Source organism: Podarcis muralis, chromosome 7 (assembly GCF_964188315.1).
Source record: "Podarcis muralis chromosome 7, rPodMur119.hap1.1, whole genome shotgun sequence".
Taxonomy (NCBI): Eukaryota; Metazoa; Chordata; class Lepidosauria; order Squamata; family Lacertidae; genus Podarcis; species Podarcis muralis.
In genome coordinates, this window is record NC_135661.1 from 28,311,409 (window position 1) to 28,329,678 (window position 18,270).

Sequence of the window (18,270 nt, forward strand, 5' to 3'; positions counted from 1 at the left end):
TACATTGCAGCGACCAAGAAAAGCACAAAACCAAATTATATCTGGTGAAAGGTGGAGGGGAAAACAAACAAATAATTAAGAAATGGTGGGCCTCCGGATGCAGTCAAGTGGCAACGCTTATTATAAGGGCATAAGTAAAGCCTGCTGGTATTCAGAAACATCACTACGGAGGCAAAGCACAGCCATTGTGGCTGAAGATCTGATTTAATTAGGAAGTTTTCTTATACTGAGTCACAGGTGGGGCTCATGTGAGTCCCAAGCTAGAGAAGGCTCAGGTGAGGGTCACATGCCTCATCAATCCCAGAGTACAGTCATACCTCGGGTTACAGATGCTTCAGGTTGCATTTTTTCAGGATACGGACCCGCAGAAACCCGTAAGTACTGGAATGGGTTACTTCCGGGTTTCGGCGGTCACACATGTGCAGAAGCGCTAAATCACGCTTTGCGCATGCTCAGAAGCGCTGAATCGCAACCCGCATGTGCGCAGACATGCTGCTGCGGGTTGCGAACATTGAGGGTTGTGAATGTGCATCCCGCATGGATCACATTCGCAACCCAAGCATCCACTGTATATAACAGGAAGACTGTCCTGACCAGGCCATAAATACATTTATTTTTTTAATTAAAACAGCTCTTTGGCACAGAAATGCATTCACACAAAAGAGAAGTATTAAAAACAAAAGGTTTCCTTTGCAGGTACTGTATTAGGCCACTGTTCTATCTAGGCCAGTGTTGTAATTGTTGTAATCTGCCCTGGGACTTTAGGGTGAAGGGCTGATTATTAATTAGGTGAATGGTATGATTCTATGATTCTTAGCTTATTGTTCTTTGGTCAAGCAGACTGAGTACACACTCATACTAAAACACACATCACTCAGCAAAGGTAAGCAGCAGTAGAAGCACATACATAATAGTTTTCTTTGTTAATAATAACAAAGAAACTCTGTAAAAACAGAGCAAAACATTATTTTAACCTATGTGATCTTCAGATGCTCCTCCACAGGCTGTTTAACAAATTTTGTGGTTCTATATGTTGTGCCTGTTGTCTTTGTCCATGGAGTTTGAATTGATGCTTTTGAATTATGGTGCTGGAGGAGACTCTTGAGAGTCCCATGGACTGCAAGAAGATCAAACGTATCCATTCTTAAGGAAATCAGCCCTGAGTGCTCGCTGGAAGGACAGATCCTGAAGCTGAGGCTCCAATACTTTGGCCACCTCATGAGAAGAGAAGACTCCCTGGAAAAGACCCTGATGCTGGGAAAGATGGAGGGCACAAGGAGAAGGGGACGACAGAGGACGAGATGGTTGGACAGTGTTCTCGAAGCTACCAGCATGAGTTTGACCAAACTGCGGGAGGCAGTGGAAGACAGGAGTGCCTGGCGTGCTCTGGTCCATGGGGTCACAATGAGTCGGACATGACTAAACGACTAAACAACAACATCAACAATGTTGCACAATAAGAATCAGTACTTGCAACAGAGTTTTTCTTTTCAGGGAGTCATTGCTAAGGCCTAGTGCGTGGGTGGGGTGGGGGCTCCAGAAAATAATAATAGTTGTTGTTAGTGTTATTGTGATTATCATCATCATTATTATTATTATTATTATTATTATTATTATTATTATTAGATCCATAGCTAATAATATCAATATCTACACTGCCTGGCAGTGGCTTTCCAGGAATTCAGGTCTGAATCGCTCTCAGCTGTACCTGGAGGTGTTGGCGATGCAAAGCAAATGCAAACACTTTGATAGTTGTTAATAATAATAATAATAATAATAATAATAATAATAATAATAATAATAATAATAATATCATCGAGGGGGTGGCAGTAAGAAATGCCCCTGACTGGCCACGATAAAACTTTCCAAGGTGCCCTGTGAGAGGTCTGGACTGAGCACAGTTGCTCAGCTGCAGAGGTGCTTCCCCGAGTAAGTCTCCCAAAGGGCCGGGAGGCATCAGGCGGGATTTTGAGTGCAAAAGGGAGCGGCAGATTAAGCGGCTTCCCCGGAGCAGATGGGCTGGGACTCAGCGCGGGGCTGGGGCGTCCCCCGGCGACGCCGTGGCCCAGGGCGGAGCGACGGGGCGGGGACGCGAAGGGGCAGGCCGGCTGCAATAAAAGCGGCTCTGGCGGGCGGGGAGTGCTGAATCCGCCTCCTCCTCGCTCCGCACTCGCTCGCTGAGCACGCTCTCTCTGTCTCTGGGCGTCCGCTCCGACAGCCACCTCGCTCCATGCCGCCGCTCAGCTCCGACGCGCCGTCGAGGACTTACGGCCCCAAGATGGGCTCCCCGAAGAAAACTGGGGAGGCCACCCAGCTGAGAAAGGTGAGGGCCGCAAAGGCAGTCCCCGCTCCCCAGCCTCCTTCCCCGGGGAGGGATCCCCTTCTCCTCCTCCTCCTCTTCCTTCTCCTTTTGCTCCCGTCCCGTCGGACTGACTGGCTTCTCCTCCCGCAGAGCCTCAAGCCGCTGATGGAGAAGCGCCGCCGGGCGCGCATCAACGACAGCCTCAACCAGCTCAAGACCCTCATCCTGCCTCTCATCGGGAAAGACGTAAGTGGCGCTCAGTCCTGGCTCTCCCTGCAGCACAGGAAGAACACACACACACAGCGCCTCTGAGCCTCTGCAGAGCGCTTTTTGTAGCCCGCCCTTCCAGTCGCATCCCCGTTGGCACCCCCTGCCAGTACTAGAAAGCTTCTATAATAAGAGCTTTGCAGGATCGGGCCAAAGAGGGCAGAAGTTGCCAAGGGGTGCCCTCTAGAATAGGGTTTCCCGAAAGTCTGCTGCTTTTTTTGGACTACAACTCCCATCAACCCTAGCTAGCAGGTCAAGGATGATGAGAACTGTAGTCCAAAAACAGCTGCAGACCCAATTTTGGGAAACCTTGCCTAGATGCTGTAGGACTTAGGCTGCCATCCTTCATGACCCAGTGGGCATGCCAGGGATCCTAAGGGAGGGAGCTGAAAATAAAACTGCCAATATCCTCAAGGAAATCAGTGGTGCAACTGCTTTTCTGCAATGCTGTGCCCCATTCAGATCACCCCTCCTCAGAAAAAAGATATTGTGGAGTTGGAGAAGGTTTGGGAATGGGCAACCAAAATGATCAGCGGGATGGAGCAATGCCCTTATGTGGGAAGATTGCAGGTTTGGGGACTTAATAGTTTAGGGAACAGGCGAGTGAGAGGCAACAGAATAGAAGTTTATAGCTTTGTTTTCAATCTGTTTTAGTGTTTAGACTTCTGTATGTTTTAAAGCACAGTTGTAAATTTCTCTTGATTTTGTTTTAACTTTTTGTAAACTGTTTCGAGGGGTTTTGGTTTGTTTTTACAATAAGCAAGGTAGAAATTGTATTACATAGATATAAAATTATGCATGGCATAGAGTAAGTGGGTAGAGATAATATTGTTCTTCCTCTCTTGTAACTCTCAAACTCCTGGACATTCAATGAAGCTGAATGCTGGAAGATTCAGGACAGATGAAATCAAGTCCTTCTTCCACACAGCACATAAACTATGGAACTCAGTCCCACTAGAGGCAATGAGGGCCGCAGACTTTAACAGAGGATTAGACAGATTCATGGAGGAGGAGGAATGCTATCCATAGCTACTAGCCTGAAATGCCAGTTTCACTGTTGGGAGTCAGTAATGCTTCTGAATACAGTGGTACTTCGGGTTACATACGCTTCAGGTTACATACGCTTCAGGTTACATACTCCACTAACCTGGAAATAGTACCTTGGGTTAAGAACTTTCCTTCAGGATGAGAACAGAAATCGTGCTTCGGTGGCACGGCGGCAGCAGGAGGCCCCATTAGCTAAAGTGGTGCTTCAGGTTAAGAACAGTTTCAGGTTAAGAACGGACCTCCGGAACGAATTAAGTGCTTAACCCGAGGTACTACTGTACCAGTTGCTGGTAGTGGAAACTGCAGGAGGGAAAAGAGCTCAAATCCTGCTATGGGTTTCCTAGAGGCATCAGGTTGGCCTGTGTGAGAATAGGATGCTGGACTAGAGGGGGCTCAGGCCTGATCCAGCAAGCTCTTATCATGTTCTAGCCATTGCCCATCCTGAGATCAACATCTAGGGCACTCCATATTCCACACTGGTGGGCTAGCCAGAGCTCTCACCTGGATTCAAGGCATATTCCCTCAATAAGTGGAGACCACATTTATTTCCCTGAGTCTTTTTTCCATGGATTTGCCCTATCATGTGGCTATCCTTGTGTTTAGTTGGGGGGCTGGAAACCTACACCCCCCCAGATGTTATTGGACTCCCATCAGCTCTAGCCAGCTCAGCCAGTAGTCAGGGATGAAAAGAGTTTGACATCGAGCATACTTAGGGGTGGAGCACAGGTTCACATTCTGGTATTGAAGGTTTGCACAGAAAAGTTCTTCTGTCTGAACCGGCAATCTTTTCATTCTCTCTGTGGCTCCATTCCACCTAATGTCTCCCTGCCATTAGCCTCCATTAGATGGGTGCCCACTCTTTCCTATTCACACCCAAAATCCTCTTCCTTTTCTCATCTCTTCACTACTTGGTATCTCTGGGTCCCTTTGCAACATCCTCTATGCCTTTTCTTGCTTTTGAGAATCCTAAAACAACCCTCTCTCCCCCTTTCCTTTCCAGAGCTCTCGCTATTCCAAGCTGGAGAAGGCCGACATCTTAGAGATGACTGTCCAGTTCCTCAAGGAGCTTCCAACCCCTTGCGCTTCCGTCTCTGGTGAGTGATGTGACATTCACACATGATGCGCGAAATGGCATCACTTGATTTCTTACAACTGAATTATCCAACACAGGGGAGCTGACCGATGAATGTGGGAATAGATCCCAGTTTTGTTTTGGGGTTTTTTTAAGGGTTAAAAGAGGCAAGAGATCTAGGGGCCCAGTGCAAGAAACTGGTGCTTAGCATGCCTGGGCCAGTCCCTCACAACACCCCTGTGTGTAAACACTTGAGCAAGGACTGAGCTTGTCTGAACCAGTAAAGGGTGATTGGCAGAGAAGAGGGGCTGAGTGGATCTTCCACACCATACAATTAAAACACTGTGATGCCAATTTGAACAGTCGTGGCTTCCCCTAAAGACTCCTGAGAGCTGCAGTTTCTTAAAGGCACTGAGAGTAACAATACCCAGAGTTCCCTTTGAAGAGGGATTAAATGTTAGACCACTCAGAGAGTGGCGGCTATGCGAGGAGGAATAGCAACTCTTAGCTCCCTGAACAAACTACAGCTCCCAGAATTCTTTGGGGGAAGCCATGCCTGTTTAAGGGGACGCGGGTGGCGCTGTGGGTAAAACGTCAGTGCCTAGGACTTGCCAATCGTATGGTCGGCGGTTCAAATCCCCGTGGCAGGGTGAGCTCCCGTCTTCCGGTCCCAGCTCCTGCCCACCTAGCAGTTCGAAAGCACCCCTAAGTGCAAGAAGATAAATAGGTACCGCTTTATAGCGGGAAGATAAACGGCGTTTCCGTGTGCTGCGCTGGTGCTGGCTCACCAGAGCAGCTTCGTCACGCTGGCCACGTGACCCGGAAGTGTCTTCGGACAGCGCTGGCTCCCGGCCTCTTAAGTGAGATGAGCGCACAACCCTAGAGTCTGTCAAGACTGGCCCGTACAGGCAGGGGTACCTTTACCTTTACTTATGCCTGTTTAAAGCGGTGTTATGTACTAGGTTGAATAGGATGCAGAATGCAGCAGTCTGATTGGTCCTAGAACAATAGGATTCAGAATGCAGCAGTCTGATTGGTCCTAGAACAATAGGATTCAGAATGCAGCAGTCTGATTGGTCCTAGAACAATAGGATTCAGAATGCAGCAGTCTGATTGGTCCTAGAACAATAGGATTCAGAATGCAGCAGTCTGATTGGTCCTAGAACAATAGGATTCAGAATGCAGCAGTCTGACTGGTCCTAGAACAATAGGATCCAAAATGCAGCAGTCTGATTGGTCCTAGAACAATAGGATTCAGAATGCAGCAGTTTGATTGGTCCTAGAACAATGCAGCAGTATGATTAATCCGCAGGAGCACCCAATCCAGCTCCAGGTGGAAGTGAATCCACAACCTGATTAGCCTACAGGAGAATCCCGGAATTAGCCAATCACATGCAGCCCATTGTGTAAATAATATATATAAAGCAGATATTTTGGGGGAACTTTCATTCCTCCTCACCACTATGAGCTGAATAAAGAGCATGAAATCCACTCTCGACTCCGAGTATATTTAAAGCGGTATGATAGTTCTTTAGATGTATGATGCAAATGTGCCCCAGGAGCACAGGAGAGAACTCAGCTGAAGAGGGGTTGCTGTCATCAGCAGGAAGGATCTCTGCCACAGAGAGCCTCTTGTCAATCAGCACTGACAGCACTGACCTAGATTGACCCAGGATCTGACTCAGTTACAACCTGCTCATCAGACCTCATGAGGCTACTTTATAGGGAAGTCAGACCATTTGGTCTCTGCTCTCTCCCCTAGACAGAATTTAGGAGACATGGGCAAAATCTTTGAGAAGAATTCCTACCTGGCTGAGACCTTAACTCTATATTGAGAATACAGCACATAGGGTTTTGTGGGTGGAATTCAAAGATCCTGGAGTCTCTGCTCCCAATGAACTTAGTCTAAAACTGACGGTGGGGGAAATAAGAGGGGGGGAATGAGCCCATGGGATAAATGATGGTGTTGCATGATGGGATAGATGAGGTCCACGCTTCATTTGGCAAAGTGTCCTCAGTACTGTCAAATTTCCCTATTTACACCCAAACAAATTACAGGGAGAAATTTTCTGAGCAAAGCAATAACACGGTTATACCAGTTAAATCATCACAGTTCCCTCCCAAAATAATCCTGGGAAGTGTAGTATGGAAGGAAGCATGGAAGGCAGGGTATTCTCTGTTCATAAAATCATAGAATCAAAGAAATGTAGAGTTGAAAGGCTCCCCTGAGGGACATCCAGTCCAACCCCCTGTTGCTGAGCTCTGAGTGGGTGCTGTAAGTTCAACAAAGAATAATGCTTGTTGTATTACGTTCTGTGGCTGGCACTGGTACCCAGCTCACAGACACAGAATTGTAGAGTTGAAAGGGACCCTGAGGGCCATTTATAGTCCAACCCCTTGCAAGGCAGGAATCGCAACTAAGGAATCCCTGACAGATGGCATGACAGATTTCTCTCTTTCCCCCCCACAGGCTCCGCAGACAGTTTCTGTGACGGCTACCACACCTGCCTGTCCCGCCTTGCCACCCTCCTTCCTAAATACAACTTCCTGAACCGTGAGGCCTGCAGCACCCTCCTTGGGCATCTCCAGCAGGCCTTTGCGCAGCAGGGCTGGCTTCGGGACTGTTCCACCCCAGCAGACTTGTCCAAAGAGCCAGGCTTGGAGAGGCCTCCGGGCCCACCTAGAAGGGCCCAGGAAGCCCCTTCACCACAAACAGCACTCTGGAGACCTTGGTAGAGCCACAGAACTTCTCGACTTAAAGCTGAGAGCCCTGCATGCTCCTGTTTTCTCTGTACGGCAGCCGTTTTCGGACGGGGAGTGGCTGGAGCAGAGCCCTGTGCTGTGAAAGGATTGCCGATGTGCCAAGGAGAGACATCCGCCTGCAGAAAAGGCTGCTTGCTGTGTCTCAGAAGGATGTGCTGCTCCAGCCTTCCGGCCAGCCTCAGCTGGGCATAAATAACATTTACCTGGTAATTTGGGTGTGATTGGATCGTCCCAAGTCGCTCCTGACCCAGTTGAATGACCTTCCCTCAGATGAAGCTGCCTGCTGTGCCTCTGCATGGCAGTTCCCTGTGTTCTGTTTAGGGAAGGATCACTCAGTGATAGAGCATCTGCTCTGCATGCAGAAGGTTCTAGATTCAATCTCCAGGGAAGGTTGGGAATGCTCCCCCTCCAGAAACCCTGGAGAGAGCTGCTGCCAGTCATTATAGATGATCCTGAGCTAGGTCCAACTGTGGTTGGATCACAGCAGTTGGAACACTTGTCATATGTTCCTTTAGACTATATAGGACCACCTCCTTCCAATCGGGAGGAGCACCCATGACATGGACTCATGCAGAGACATGTGAGAGGGACTCCTCTGAGGGCAGGTGATTTCTTACTCTGAACATGTGTGCATGCAACAGAGTAATGTGTCTTCCTTTTCATTCAGAGTCAGGTATCAGTTGCCTGGAGAAAACTGTTAACTCTTTCTGAGGAGCATCGAGGGTCTGGGGAGACTTCCTGCTCTCTCTCTCTCTCTCTCTCTCTTTCCAGACATCTCCTTTCTCCCTCCCATAGCCACAATAGGGGGGGGGGGATGGAAGGCCAGTAAACCCCGCGGGTTGTTAAATTGTCTTTTTCTTTCCCCTGGTCTGTGACTTGCACAAATCCGGCATGGCTTGAGCCAAGGACCGGACAGCACTTTAAACCTGTATATAATAATGGATTTGATACACAATTTAAAATAAAGGAAAAAAATCATGTTTGGTTTGTTTGTTTGTTAAATGCATGTATTGTTCTATCATGAGAATGTAAGAAGAGCCTGCTGGATCAGGCCGGTGGCCCATATAGTCCAGCATCCTGTTTTCAAAGTGGCCAACAAGGTGCCTGTGGAGAAACTAGCAAGCAAGACCTGAGCACCAGAGCTCTCTCTCCCCCCTCCTACTGTTTCCAGCAACTGGTATTCAGAAGCATTGCTGCCTCTGACCCTGGAGGCAGAGCATAGCCATTGTTGGCAAGTAGCCATTGATACCATCCATGAATTTTCCCAATCCACTTTCTCCATGCTGCACGTAATTTGATAAATGTCTTTCATGTCATCTTCTCTCTAGACTAAAAACTCCCCAAAGCTGCAAGCTTTCCTCATATCAGTTTGTCAAACATAGATTTATCATTATGGGATACATTCATGGATTGCATTTATATCCCACTTTTTTCTCCAAAGAGCTCTAGATGCCATTCATGGTTTCCCCCCTAACAACAACCCTGGGAGGTAGGTTAGCCCAGGATCACCCAGTGAACTTCCTGGCTGAGTGGGGATTTGAACCCAGGTCCTAGTCCAACACTCTAACCTGTTGTTGTTGTTGTTTAGTCGTTTAGTCGTGTCCGACTCTTCGTGACCCTCTAACCTAGTGGATCTCAAACTTTTCCCCCTGGGACACACTTTCAGAATAAAAATTTGCTCGAGCCACACCAAAAAATTTTATTGATGAGAAATATATTGTGGGGGGCAACTCCTAGCAGTGCTCGATTTCTAACACAGAAAACAACTACTTTATAATATGATCGTGGGACATCCAGAAAGTATAAAACAATGCAGCTACATAAAAACATTAATCATTCCCAAAATATAATTATAAACAAACCTCTTATATACAGTATGTACTTTAGGTAATAATGTATGTATACCAACTCAATGAGGTGTGAACTTGTTTTTGCCAGGCAATCTCATTTATATTGGGTCTAATTTGAGACAAACTCATCTCATCAACGTAAAGAAGCCTTTCCCTTTTCTGATCTTCCATATTTGTCAGAGTTGAAAATCCCTATTCACAACAATATATCGCGGAGAACTGGAGAATAATAGCCATTGTTCTGCCTCTTGTTTTGAGAGTACATCTAGCCCTATTTTGCAAATAAAAAACTATGCTACGCTACACTGACATGGTTAGGTGTTTCTTTGATTGTCCTTGAATCTTCCTGCCACACTCGCCATTCTCTCCTGACACACCAGTGTGGCACACCACACCCTGTGAGAACCACTGCTCTAACCACTACACCACACTGGCTCTATCTACAACAGGGATAAACGTTGAACAGGGATGAACTTTCAAACCACTGGTTGGGCAGGTTGCTTAAACACCTTGCTATACCACCTCCCCCTGTAGGTTTCCCCCAGAAAGACCAGTCCCTCCTAGTACATTAGATACACTCCAAGATAGCGAAGAACTAGTAGTAGAGGGGATTAGAAAGAACGTGCCCTCCCTGCTTTGTGATCCATGTCAATTTCTGAGCTTGGCAGCCACCTCCCTCAACCCAGAACTTTGCTCTGGTTGCCCAAACATGTCCCAGCCATGGCGCCAGTTATTGCTCGGGTTCCTCTGCTCCTGGGGCTTTGCCCGGTCTTGTTCCCAACCTGAAAGCCTGCAGTGCTGTGAAGTGTGTTGCCAGCCACATATCTACAGTATGTGAGGGTATGACAGAGGAGACTTGCAAGGGGCTCATTCCCTAGCACCCAATTTCCCAAGCAAGAGACCTGCAATGGCTTCCTCACTGAGAGTGTCCCTTCACCCTTATTACAGTCCACCACCTCCTGGGAGAAGTGGTTACAGCTCTGTGCCATTTCATTAGAGACATTAAAACAACACAGATTCTTGGAACATAATAACAGGCTGCTATATCAGGCCAATGGTCCATCTACTCCAGTATCCTTTTATCCTTGTGGCCATCCAGGTGTCCTGCTGGGAAACCAGCAAGCAGGACTCAAGCACAAGAGCATCCTGCTCACCTGCAGTTCCCTGGTAACTGGTATTCAGAAGCATTTAAATAGCAACTTGATGAAAAAGTGGCAGGCCAAAGGACTGGAGGAAAGCTGTCGTCGTTTTAGAGGAAGAAATGAACTGAAATAATGGGCTGTGGCTGTGTGCGGCAGTGCAAGGACAGGGAGCTGGACTAGATGAGCCTTTTGGGTCTCTTCCAGCGCTACAGTTCTAGGAAAAGCTCTGCATGTAGAAGGCCTCAGGCTCAATCCTCAGCAGAATCTCCAGGTAGGGCTGGGAATATCTCGAAACCCTGGAGACCTGCTGCACACAGACCCTGAGACATCTTGGTAGATTCCATCTCAAGAGTGCACAAATTCCTTATCCTGCTGGCACCTTGAAAGTGCTGGATCAGCAGGCATGAGACGCGGAAGCAGCTGCCTGATGACTGACAAGTCTCCTGGGAGCTCCTGCTAGATACTCCCTCTCACCAAGACGGCTGTGCCCTGGTGATTGGCCAGAAACAACCACCACCAAAACTCCAGCAGAGGCAGAGAAATGCCAGTCAATTTCCAAGCTGTGAAACCCAAGAACAATGACACTGCAAGGCAGGACCAATTCATGATGGACAGATCTATCGGCTACTGTTAGTATTATTAATTTACCTGCCCTTCCTCCTAAGGTGCTCAGGTGGGTTACAGCATCAAGACACAATATTAAAAACAGTTTCAAACAACCTGCAACCACAGAAATCAGGTGGGTCCTAAAAATATACATCTCAAGTGTCAAAGGCAATGGTGAAGAGTTGTGTCTTCAACATTTGCTGGAAACTGTGGTGTGTAGTGCCAGGCAGCTCTGCCACCCCCGGGTACAGTATAATTACTACCAGCCCCAGTTTGCACTGCTGTGATGGCTGGGGCTGATGAGAGTCGTACTCCAAAATGTCTGGAGGGTGCCAGGCTCAGGAACACCATTCAAATGTATCTCCACTGCATGAGGGCTAGAAACTTGATTGTTAAGAAATGGAGAAATTAACACAGAGACCAACGGCATGTAGGGAAGGAACTGAGTCAGACAAATTTCAGAATACATGGTATACCTTCATTACAGATGTCACCAAAGAAGCTTCTTCCAGCCATCCTTGGTCAGCTGTGGCTAAGTATTTTGGGCTGATACCTACAAAGAAAATGCATATTAGTTAAAGAATTCCATATACAACTTTAAACCTGATAGTATTCTACATAATAATATTCTCTTTCCATTCTTATGTTGACAGTTATCCTGTCTGTGTGTGTGTGTGTGTGTGTGTGTGTGTGTGTGTGTATTTTTATAACCAACTCTCTCTCTCTCTCTCTCTCTCTCTCTCTCTCTCTCTCTCTCTCTCTCTCTCAAATCTGGTATAGCAAAGGTGAGAAACCTATAGCCCACCAAATCTTGTTAGGTTCCAACTACCATTATTGCTAACCACTCAGCTTGCTGATTGGGGCTGATGGATGCTGAAGACTGACATCCTCTACAGGACCACTTTGGGATTTCCAGTCAAAACGTAAGATTGCCAGACAGGCATATGAGGGGCTGACACTCATGGAGTTTCTGAATCACTGTAGAAGGGACTGTATGAGGTCACCTCTTTAATGCTTTGGTGGGAATTACTAACAAAGGAGATAATCTTATGTACTTACTTCCTGAACTCCCTCTCTTCTTTCAAGCCAGTGACGTGAGCAGATGTACATGCCTGAGTTCTGCTTAGGGCCCAGACTCCATGTTGGAAACCAGTTTTATATTTTGTAACTAAGAAGTATCTTTTACCTTCACACTACTTTGATGTATTTGCTGCCTGCATTGAAATGTAAGTAAACCTTTTGTTTATCTTACTAAAATGTGCAGCTCATTCTTAGCAACGGGGACAAAGAGGTCAGCAGACCACAAATAAACAGGGATAAACAGTGAAATTGCCTGACTCCTCGCTTCCAGCAAGCTGCAAAAGCACATGGGTATTTTTACACTGCTAAAGGGGCTTCACAGCCTGGTTACTCTTATATTTCTCCCACACACACAGGATAGGAGCTTTAAATTTTAATTTACAGATTTAATCCTTAATTCATCTCCATCACTGAGAGCCAGTGTGGTGTAGTGGTTAAGAGCGGTAGTCTCGTAATCTGGGGAACCGGGTTCGCGTCTCCGCTCCTCCACATGCAGCTGCTGGGTGACCTTGGTCCAGTCACACTTCTTTGAAGTCTCTCAGCCCCACTCACCTCACAGAGTGTTTGTTGTGGGGGAGGAAGGGAAAGGAGATTGTTAGCCGCTTTGAGACTCCTGAAGGGGAGTGAAAGGCGGGATATCAAAGCCAAACTCTTCTTCTTCTTCTTCATCAACCACAAATTCTTTACTCCTGCACCAGATTCTGCAAATTCAGGTTAATGATAAGTCACAAATGGGGCCCCATCCAAATTCTTTTCATGGGTAAGATTACAGAACATTAACAATGCAATCTTATGCATACCTACTGAGAAGCATGTCCAGTGGAGTTCAGTGGGATTGAAACCACCTCCTTGAGAGTAAGCCCCACTGAACTCCATGGGGTTGACTTCTCAGGGAATATGTCTAGAACTGTGCTGTAAAAGTCAAGTTGAGCAGGACCGACCAACGCCCAAAGGTGAAAAGTAAAGTTGAAACACCAGTGCAGATCTTATCCTCCTGCTGGGGTGCCCCAGTGCTTAGCTCATGAAGTGGAGCAGGGTGCACTTGGTTCAATTGCTTAATTACCAGTTGCTCATGTCTCTTCACTTCTACCCTTTCCTGAAAGCCTGGGGCTATTGCAAAACTATTTTCCAACCACAGAGAGAAAAGGAACACGAGAACTCATGGACATCCAGTGAAACTGAATGCTCAAACACTCAGAGAAATAAAATCCTTCTTCCTGCAGCGCATATTTAAACCATGGAACTCCCTGTTAAACCACGGAACTCCCTCCCACAAGAGGCAGTAATGGCCACCAACTTGGGTGGCTTTTAATGAGGATTAGACAAATTCATGGAGGAGAGAGCTATCATTGACTACTAATCCTGATGACTATTTTCTACCTCCCCAGATAGTGGCAGTAATGCTTCTGAATGCTGGTTGTCGGAAACCACAGGAGGGGGAAATGCTCTTGTGCTGAGGTCCTGCTTGCATTTTCCTTCGATCTTGTAGAGAAATATTTGGGGTCAATTTGGGAGGGACGAAATGGTTTCAGGACTTTTTCTGTGGGGTTTCAGGCATGTGGTTTATATACGCAGTTAGGAACATTTATCGTGTGTGTGTGTGTGTGTGTGTGTGTGTATGACCTTAAAATTCTTATAACACTGATCTGATGCCCTCTCAGCCTAACCTACTTCATAGGATAGTTGGGAGAATGAACGGGGAGGAGGAGAGCTACACTACTTTGAGCTCATTGAAGGAAAGGTGGGATATAGAACCACAGAACTGTAGAGTTGGAAGGGACCTCAAGGGTCATCTAGGCTAACTCCCTGCAATACAAGAATCAGAGCTGAAGGCTCCCTGGCAGATGGCCACCCAACCTCTGCTCAGAAACCTCCAAGGAAGGAAAGGTTTTTAAGCATGGGTTGGATGGCCACCTCTCATATAAATGTAATGAATGACTAAATCAAATAAACTCCCATCAGACCCTGCAGCTGGCACGGCCAATAGTCCAGGGTGTTGGGACCTGGGTTACACAGCAACAACTGGCGGGCACCTGCTTGAGGAAGGCCATCCCTGAGGATGCATGCAGCTCCCTCCCTGAGTGCTTTCCTTGATGGGAGAGATTTGCTGGAGGTGTCTGCGGCGCTCAGGCAGAGCTGCCCGGGCATGTTCTGGGGAGACAGGCCGCTCAGCCAGCCACCCACAGGGCTCACAGGGAGCGCGTGACTCAGCAGTTTCGCTCGGCAGTTCCAAGGAACCAGGTGAGGCCTCCAGGCCCCCAAGGGATCGGCATCCGACTGGCAAGCCCTGGACTGATTTGAGCACCGTGGGAAAGCAGCAGCCCGCCTTGCCCCTGCTCGACCCACGTGGCTAGCTGTGCATGCCTGTCTGCCTTGCAGCCTCGGGCAGCTACTGCACTCTGGGCTGCTTGGGCCAAGGTGTGCCAGGGAAAGCAGCACACTTTAGTCAATCCAGAAGAGACCTGATATTTGGTTGGGAAAGTATCTAAGAAGAAGAAGAAGAAGAAGAGTTTGGATTTGATATCCCGCCTTTCACTCCCTTTAAGGAGTCTCAAAGTGGCTAACATTCTCCTTTCCCTTCCTCCCCCACAACAAACACTCTGTGAGGTGAGTGGGGCTGAGAGACTTCAGAGAAGTGTGACTAGCCCAAGGTCACCCAGCAATGTGGAGAGGGAGTACTGTGTGTGTGTTTGTTGTGTATAAGATAAAATCCCGTCAAGCAGCGCAGAATTTCTCAAGGGTCCTCCAAGCCTTTGGCAACAAGCACTTTAGGAGTTACAGTGGTGCCCCGCAAGACGAATGCCTTGCAAGATGGAAAACCCGCTAGACGAAAGGGTTTTCCGTTTTGGAGGTGCTTCGCAAAACTAATTTCCTATGGGCTTGCTTCGCAAGACGAAAATGTCTTGCGAGTTCCTGCAGGGTTCCCCCCCCCCTTTTCCCAAGCCGCTAAGCCGCTTATCAGCTGATCCGCTAAGCCGCTTAACAGCTGATCCGCTAAGCCGCTTATCAGCTGATCCGCTAAGCCGCTTATCAGCTGATCCGCTAAGCCGCTTATCAGCTGATCCGCTAAGCCCGCTAAGCCGCTAATAGCGCTAAGCCGCTAAGCCGCTAATGGGCTTGCTTCGCAAGACGAAAAAACCGCAAGACGAAGAGACTCGTGGAACGGATTCTTTTCGTCTTGCGAGGCACCACTGTATTTTTTCAGCGGATGCTAAACTCCACATATTTTTACACCAAAGCAGAAGTCGCAAGTTCTGTAAAGTTTTCGCACAACCGAGCTCCTGGCAGCCACCTGCATCCGGGTCTAGAGTTCCTGAGCACTGAAACCCTTCCGCTGGTTGTCCCACAAATTTAGTAAACAAAGCTGTGGTGAAGTAGGAATGCGATGTTTGAGTATTTTGGTCATTCTTGACAAACCATATTCCAGAATTTGAAAAAACAACAACTGTGGGCAGTTCCACCATAGGTGGAAAATGGTGCCTCTTTTTCCACAACCCCTCCAACAGTTCTGAGAAGATTGTGATGTCATATAGGCAATTGTGTTGTGCCATCTTTGAAAGATTTTCATAGAACACTCTCTCACTTCCATTGAGAGTGGTCTATGTGGTTTAGATGACCATAGTGCATACCATTTTTATTTTATTTTTTTGCATTTTAAAATTTTATTGATTTCATTGTTTATACATTATATCCATGTTTCAACACTTCTCATACATTTTGAACTTCCTTCAGCGTCATTGACATTCATTCGTATTTATATCTTTAAATCACATTCCATCCTTTCATATTGCCATTCGTTCCTCCCTTTGTGCATTATTTCTCTTAAACAATACTTGTTAGTTCTTTAGAGTGCCTCTTTAAATCCCACTAGCGTTGTATTTACAAAACATTTGTTCTCCAGATAGCCCACAAATTTTCCCCAGTCTTCAATAAATTTTTGATCCTTAGAGTATCTTATTTTCCCTGTTAATTTGTCCAGCTCGGCATATTCTAACAGTTTTGCTCTCCACTCTGCAACCGTTGGGATTTCTTCCTGCTTCCACCTCTGGGCTACCACAATTCTGGCAGCCGTTACCGCATACTGGAAGAGTTTGCAATCCTTTCTCCTGATATCCTTTCCAACAATACCTAATAAAAAGGCTTCTGGCTTTTTTACAAAGGTATAACTTAACATCTTTTTCATTTCATTGTAAATTTCGTCCCAGAAGCTTTTAACTTTCTTGCACTCCCACCATTGATGGTAAAAAGTCCCTTCCTTTTGTTTACATTTCCAGCACTTGTTGTCTACCTTATACATCTTAGCCAGTTTTACAGGTGTCAAATACCACCTGTATAGCATCTTCATCACATTTTCCTTAAGTAACATACAAGCCGTAAATTTTATATTCACTTTCCATAACTTTTCCCAGTCCTCCAATTGCACATTATAACCGAAATCCCTTGCCCATTGTACCATCACTGACTTCACTTCCTCATCCTTCAAATTCCACTCCAACAGTATTTTATACATTTTTGAGAGGTTTTTATATTCGTTGTTTATTATCTCTTTTTGGAATGTCGATTCTTTTTCCTGATAGCCCCTTTCCTTCACCTCTTTTTTAAACATCTCATTTATCTGGAAGTAGTGCAACCAATCATATGTAAATATTTTAACCTGATCGTATGGTTTTACTTTCCACTTCCCTCCTTCATTGATAACCATTTCTCCATACTTCCCCCACTTTTCTCTCATATTGACTTTCTTTACGCTTATTATCTCCAACGGAGATAACCAGTGTGGGGTTTTAGGCTCTAATATGTTTTTATATCTGTCCCAGACCTCTATTAGTGGACCCTTAAAGATGTGACTACAAAATCCCTTATGCACTCTCTTTTTATCCCTCCATAGGTACGCATGCCACCCAAATTTGTTATTAAACCCTTCCAGGTCTAATAACTCTTTATTCTCCAACTTTACCCATTCTTTTATCCAGCACAGGCATGCTGCTTCATAGTACAATCTCATGTCTGGTAAGGCGAAGCCCCCTCTTTCTGTTGCATACCATTTTAAATCCTTTATTTGTGTGTGCAGGTCCTTCTCCTGTGTAGGTTTAAGGCCCAGCTCCTCATGAACCAGTTCACACTGAAGGGTCTCGGCCAACAAGCCAGCCAAAGGCCACGATCCAGATCTCCTGCCCTTTCTGCTTTTTATTTATTTAATATTTTTAACTTTGCTGACATGGCAGCTTTCCCTCTGATAGTTATTGTGGGGGCACACCCACTCCCTGTTCCTTATTTGTTTTTGTCACATGGGGCCATCGCATATGTGCCTGAGCACTCAGCAAATACAACAGCTTTGTTACGGGGTGTGTGTGTGTGCGTACAATATGCATCTCAAAGGAGACGGTCCCCTCCTCCATTCCTTCCAAGGTTTAGGGACATATCAATTATTTTAAGAACGAAAGAAGAACCTGCTGGATCAGCTCAATGTCCCATCTAGTCCAACATCCTAGATGCCCCCAAGGGAAGCCCACAAGCAGGACCTGAGTGCAAGAGCACTCTCCTAACCTGCGATTCCCAGTAACTGGTGTTCAAAAACATTTATTGCATATGACTGTAGAGGCAAAGAAAAAGGGACACGGGTGGCGCTGTGGGTTAAACCACAGAGCCTAGGGCTTGCCGATCAGAAGGTCGGCGGTTCAAATCCCCGTGACAGGGTGAGCTCCCGTTGCTCGGTCCCAGCTCCTGCCAACCTAGCAGTTCGAAAGCACGTCAAAGTGCAAGTAGATAAACAGGTACCGCTCTGGCAGGAAGGTAAACTGTGTTTCCGTGCGCTGTTCTGGTTCTCCAGAAGCGGCTTAGTCATGCTGGCCACATGACCCCGGAATCTGTACGCCGGCTCCCTTGGCCAATAAAGCGAGATGAGCGCCGCAACCTCAGAGTTGGTCACGGCTGGACCTAATGGTCAGGGGTCCCTTTACCTTTACTGTGGAGGCAAAGCATAGTCATCATGACTAGTAGCTATTGATAGCCTTCTCCTCCTCCATGAATTTGTCTAATACTCTTTTAAAGCCATCCAGGTTGGTGGTCATCCCTGCCTCCAGTGGGAGGGAGTTCCACAGTTTAACTATGCAGTGCATGAAGAAGTCCTTTCTTTTATCT

General features: G+C 46.7%; 1 protein-coding gene across 1 annotated transcript; it reads left to right on the forward strand.

Moving 5' to 3' along the window:
• The first annotated feature begins 2,161 nt into the window (after nt 1-2,161).
• On the forward strand, nt 2,162-8,419 carry HES2 (hes family bHLH transcription factor 2). The gene is made up of 4 exons (XM_028741936.2): nt 2,162-2,323; nt 2,453-2,548; nt 4,617-4,710; nt 7,159-8,419. Exons 1-4 carry the CDS (start codon nt 2,231-2,233, stop codon nt 7,422-7,424), a joined length of 549 nt encoding a protein of 182 aa, XP_028597769.2. The 5' UTR covers nt 2,162-2,230; the 3' UTR covers nt 7,425-8,419.
• The last annotated feature ends 9,851 nt before the right edge of the window (nt 8,420-18,270 follow it).

What these genes read in the sequence shown, in the direction of transcription:
- HES2 (XM_028741936.2), top strand. Translation starts at nt 2,231, where the DNA reads ATGCCGCCGCTCAGCTCCGACGCGCCGTCGAGGACTTACGGCCCCAAG. An exon ending in TGCCTCTCATCGGGAAAGAC is followed by an intron (nt 2,549 to 4,616) that starts GTAAGTGGCGCT and finishes TTTCCTTTCCAG; the next exon opens with AGCTCTCGCTATTCCAAGCT. An exon ending in CCCTTGCGCTTCCGTCTCTG is followed by an intron (nt 4,711 to 7,158) that starts GTGAGTGATGTG and finishes TCCCCCCCACAG; the next exon opens with GCTCCGCAGACAGTTTCTGT.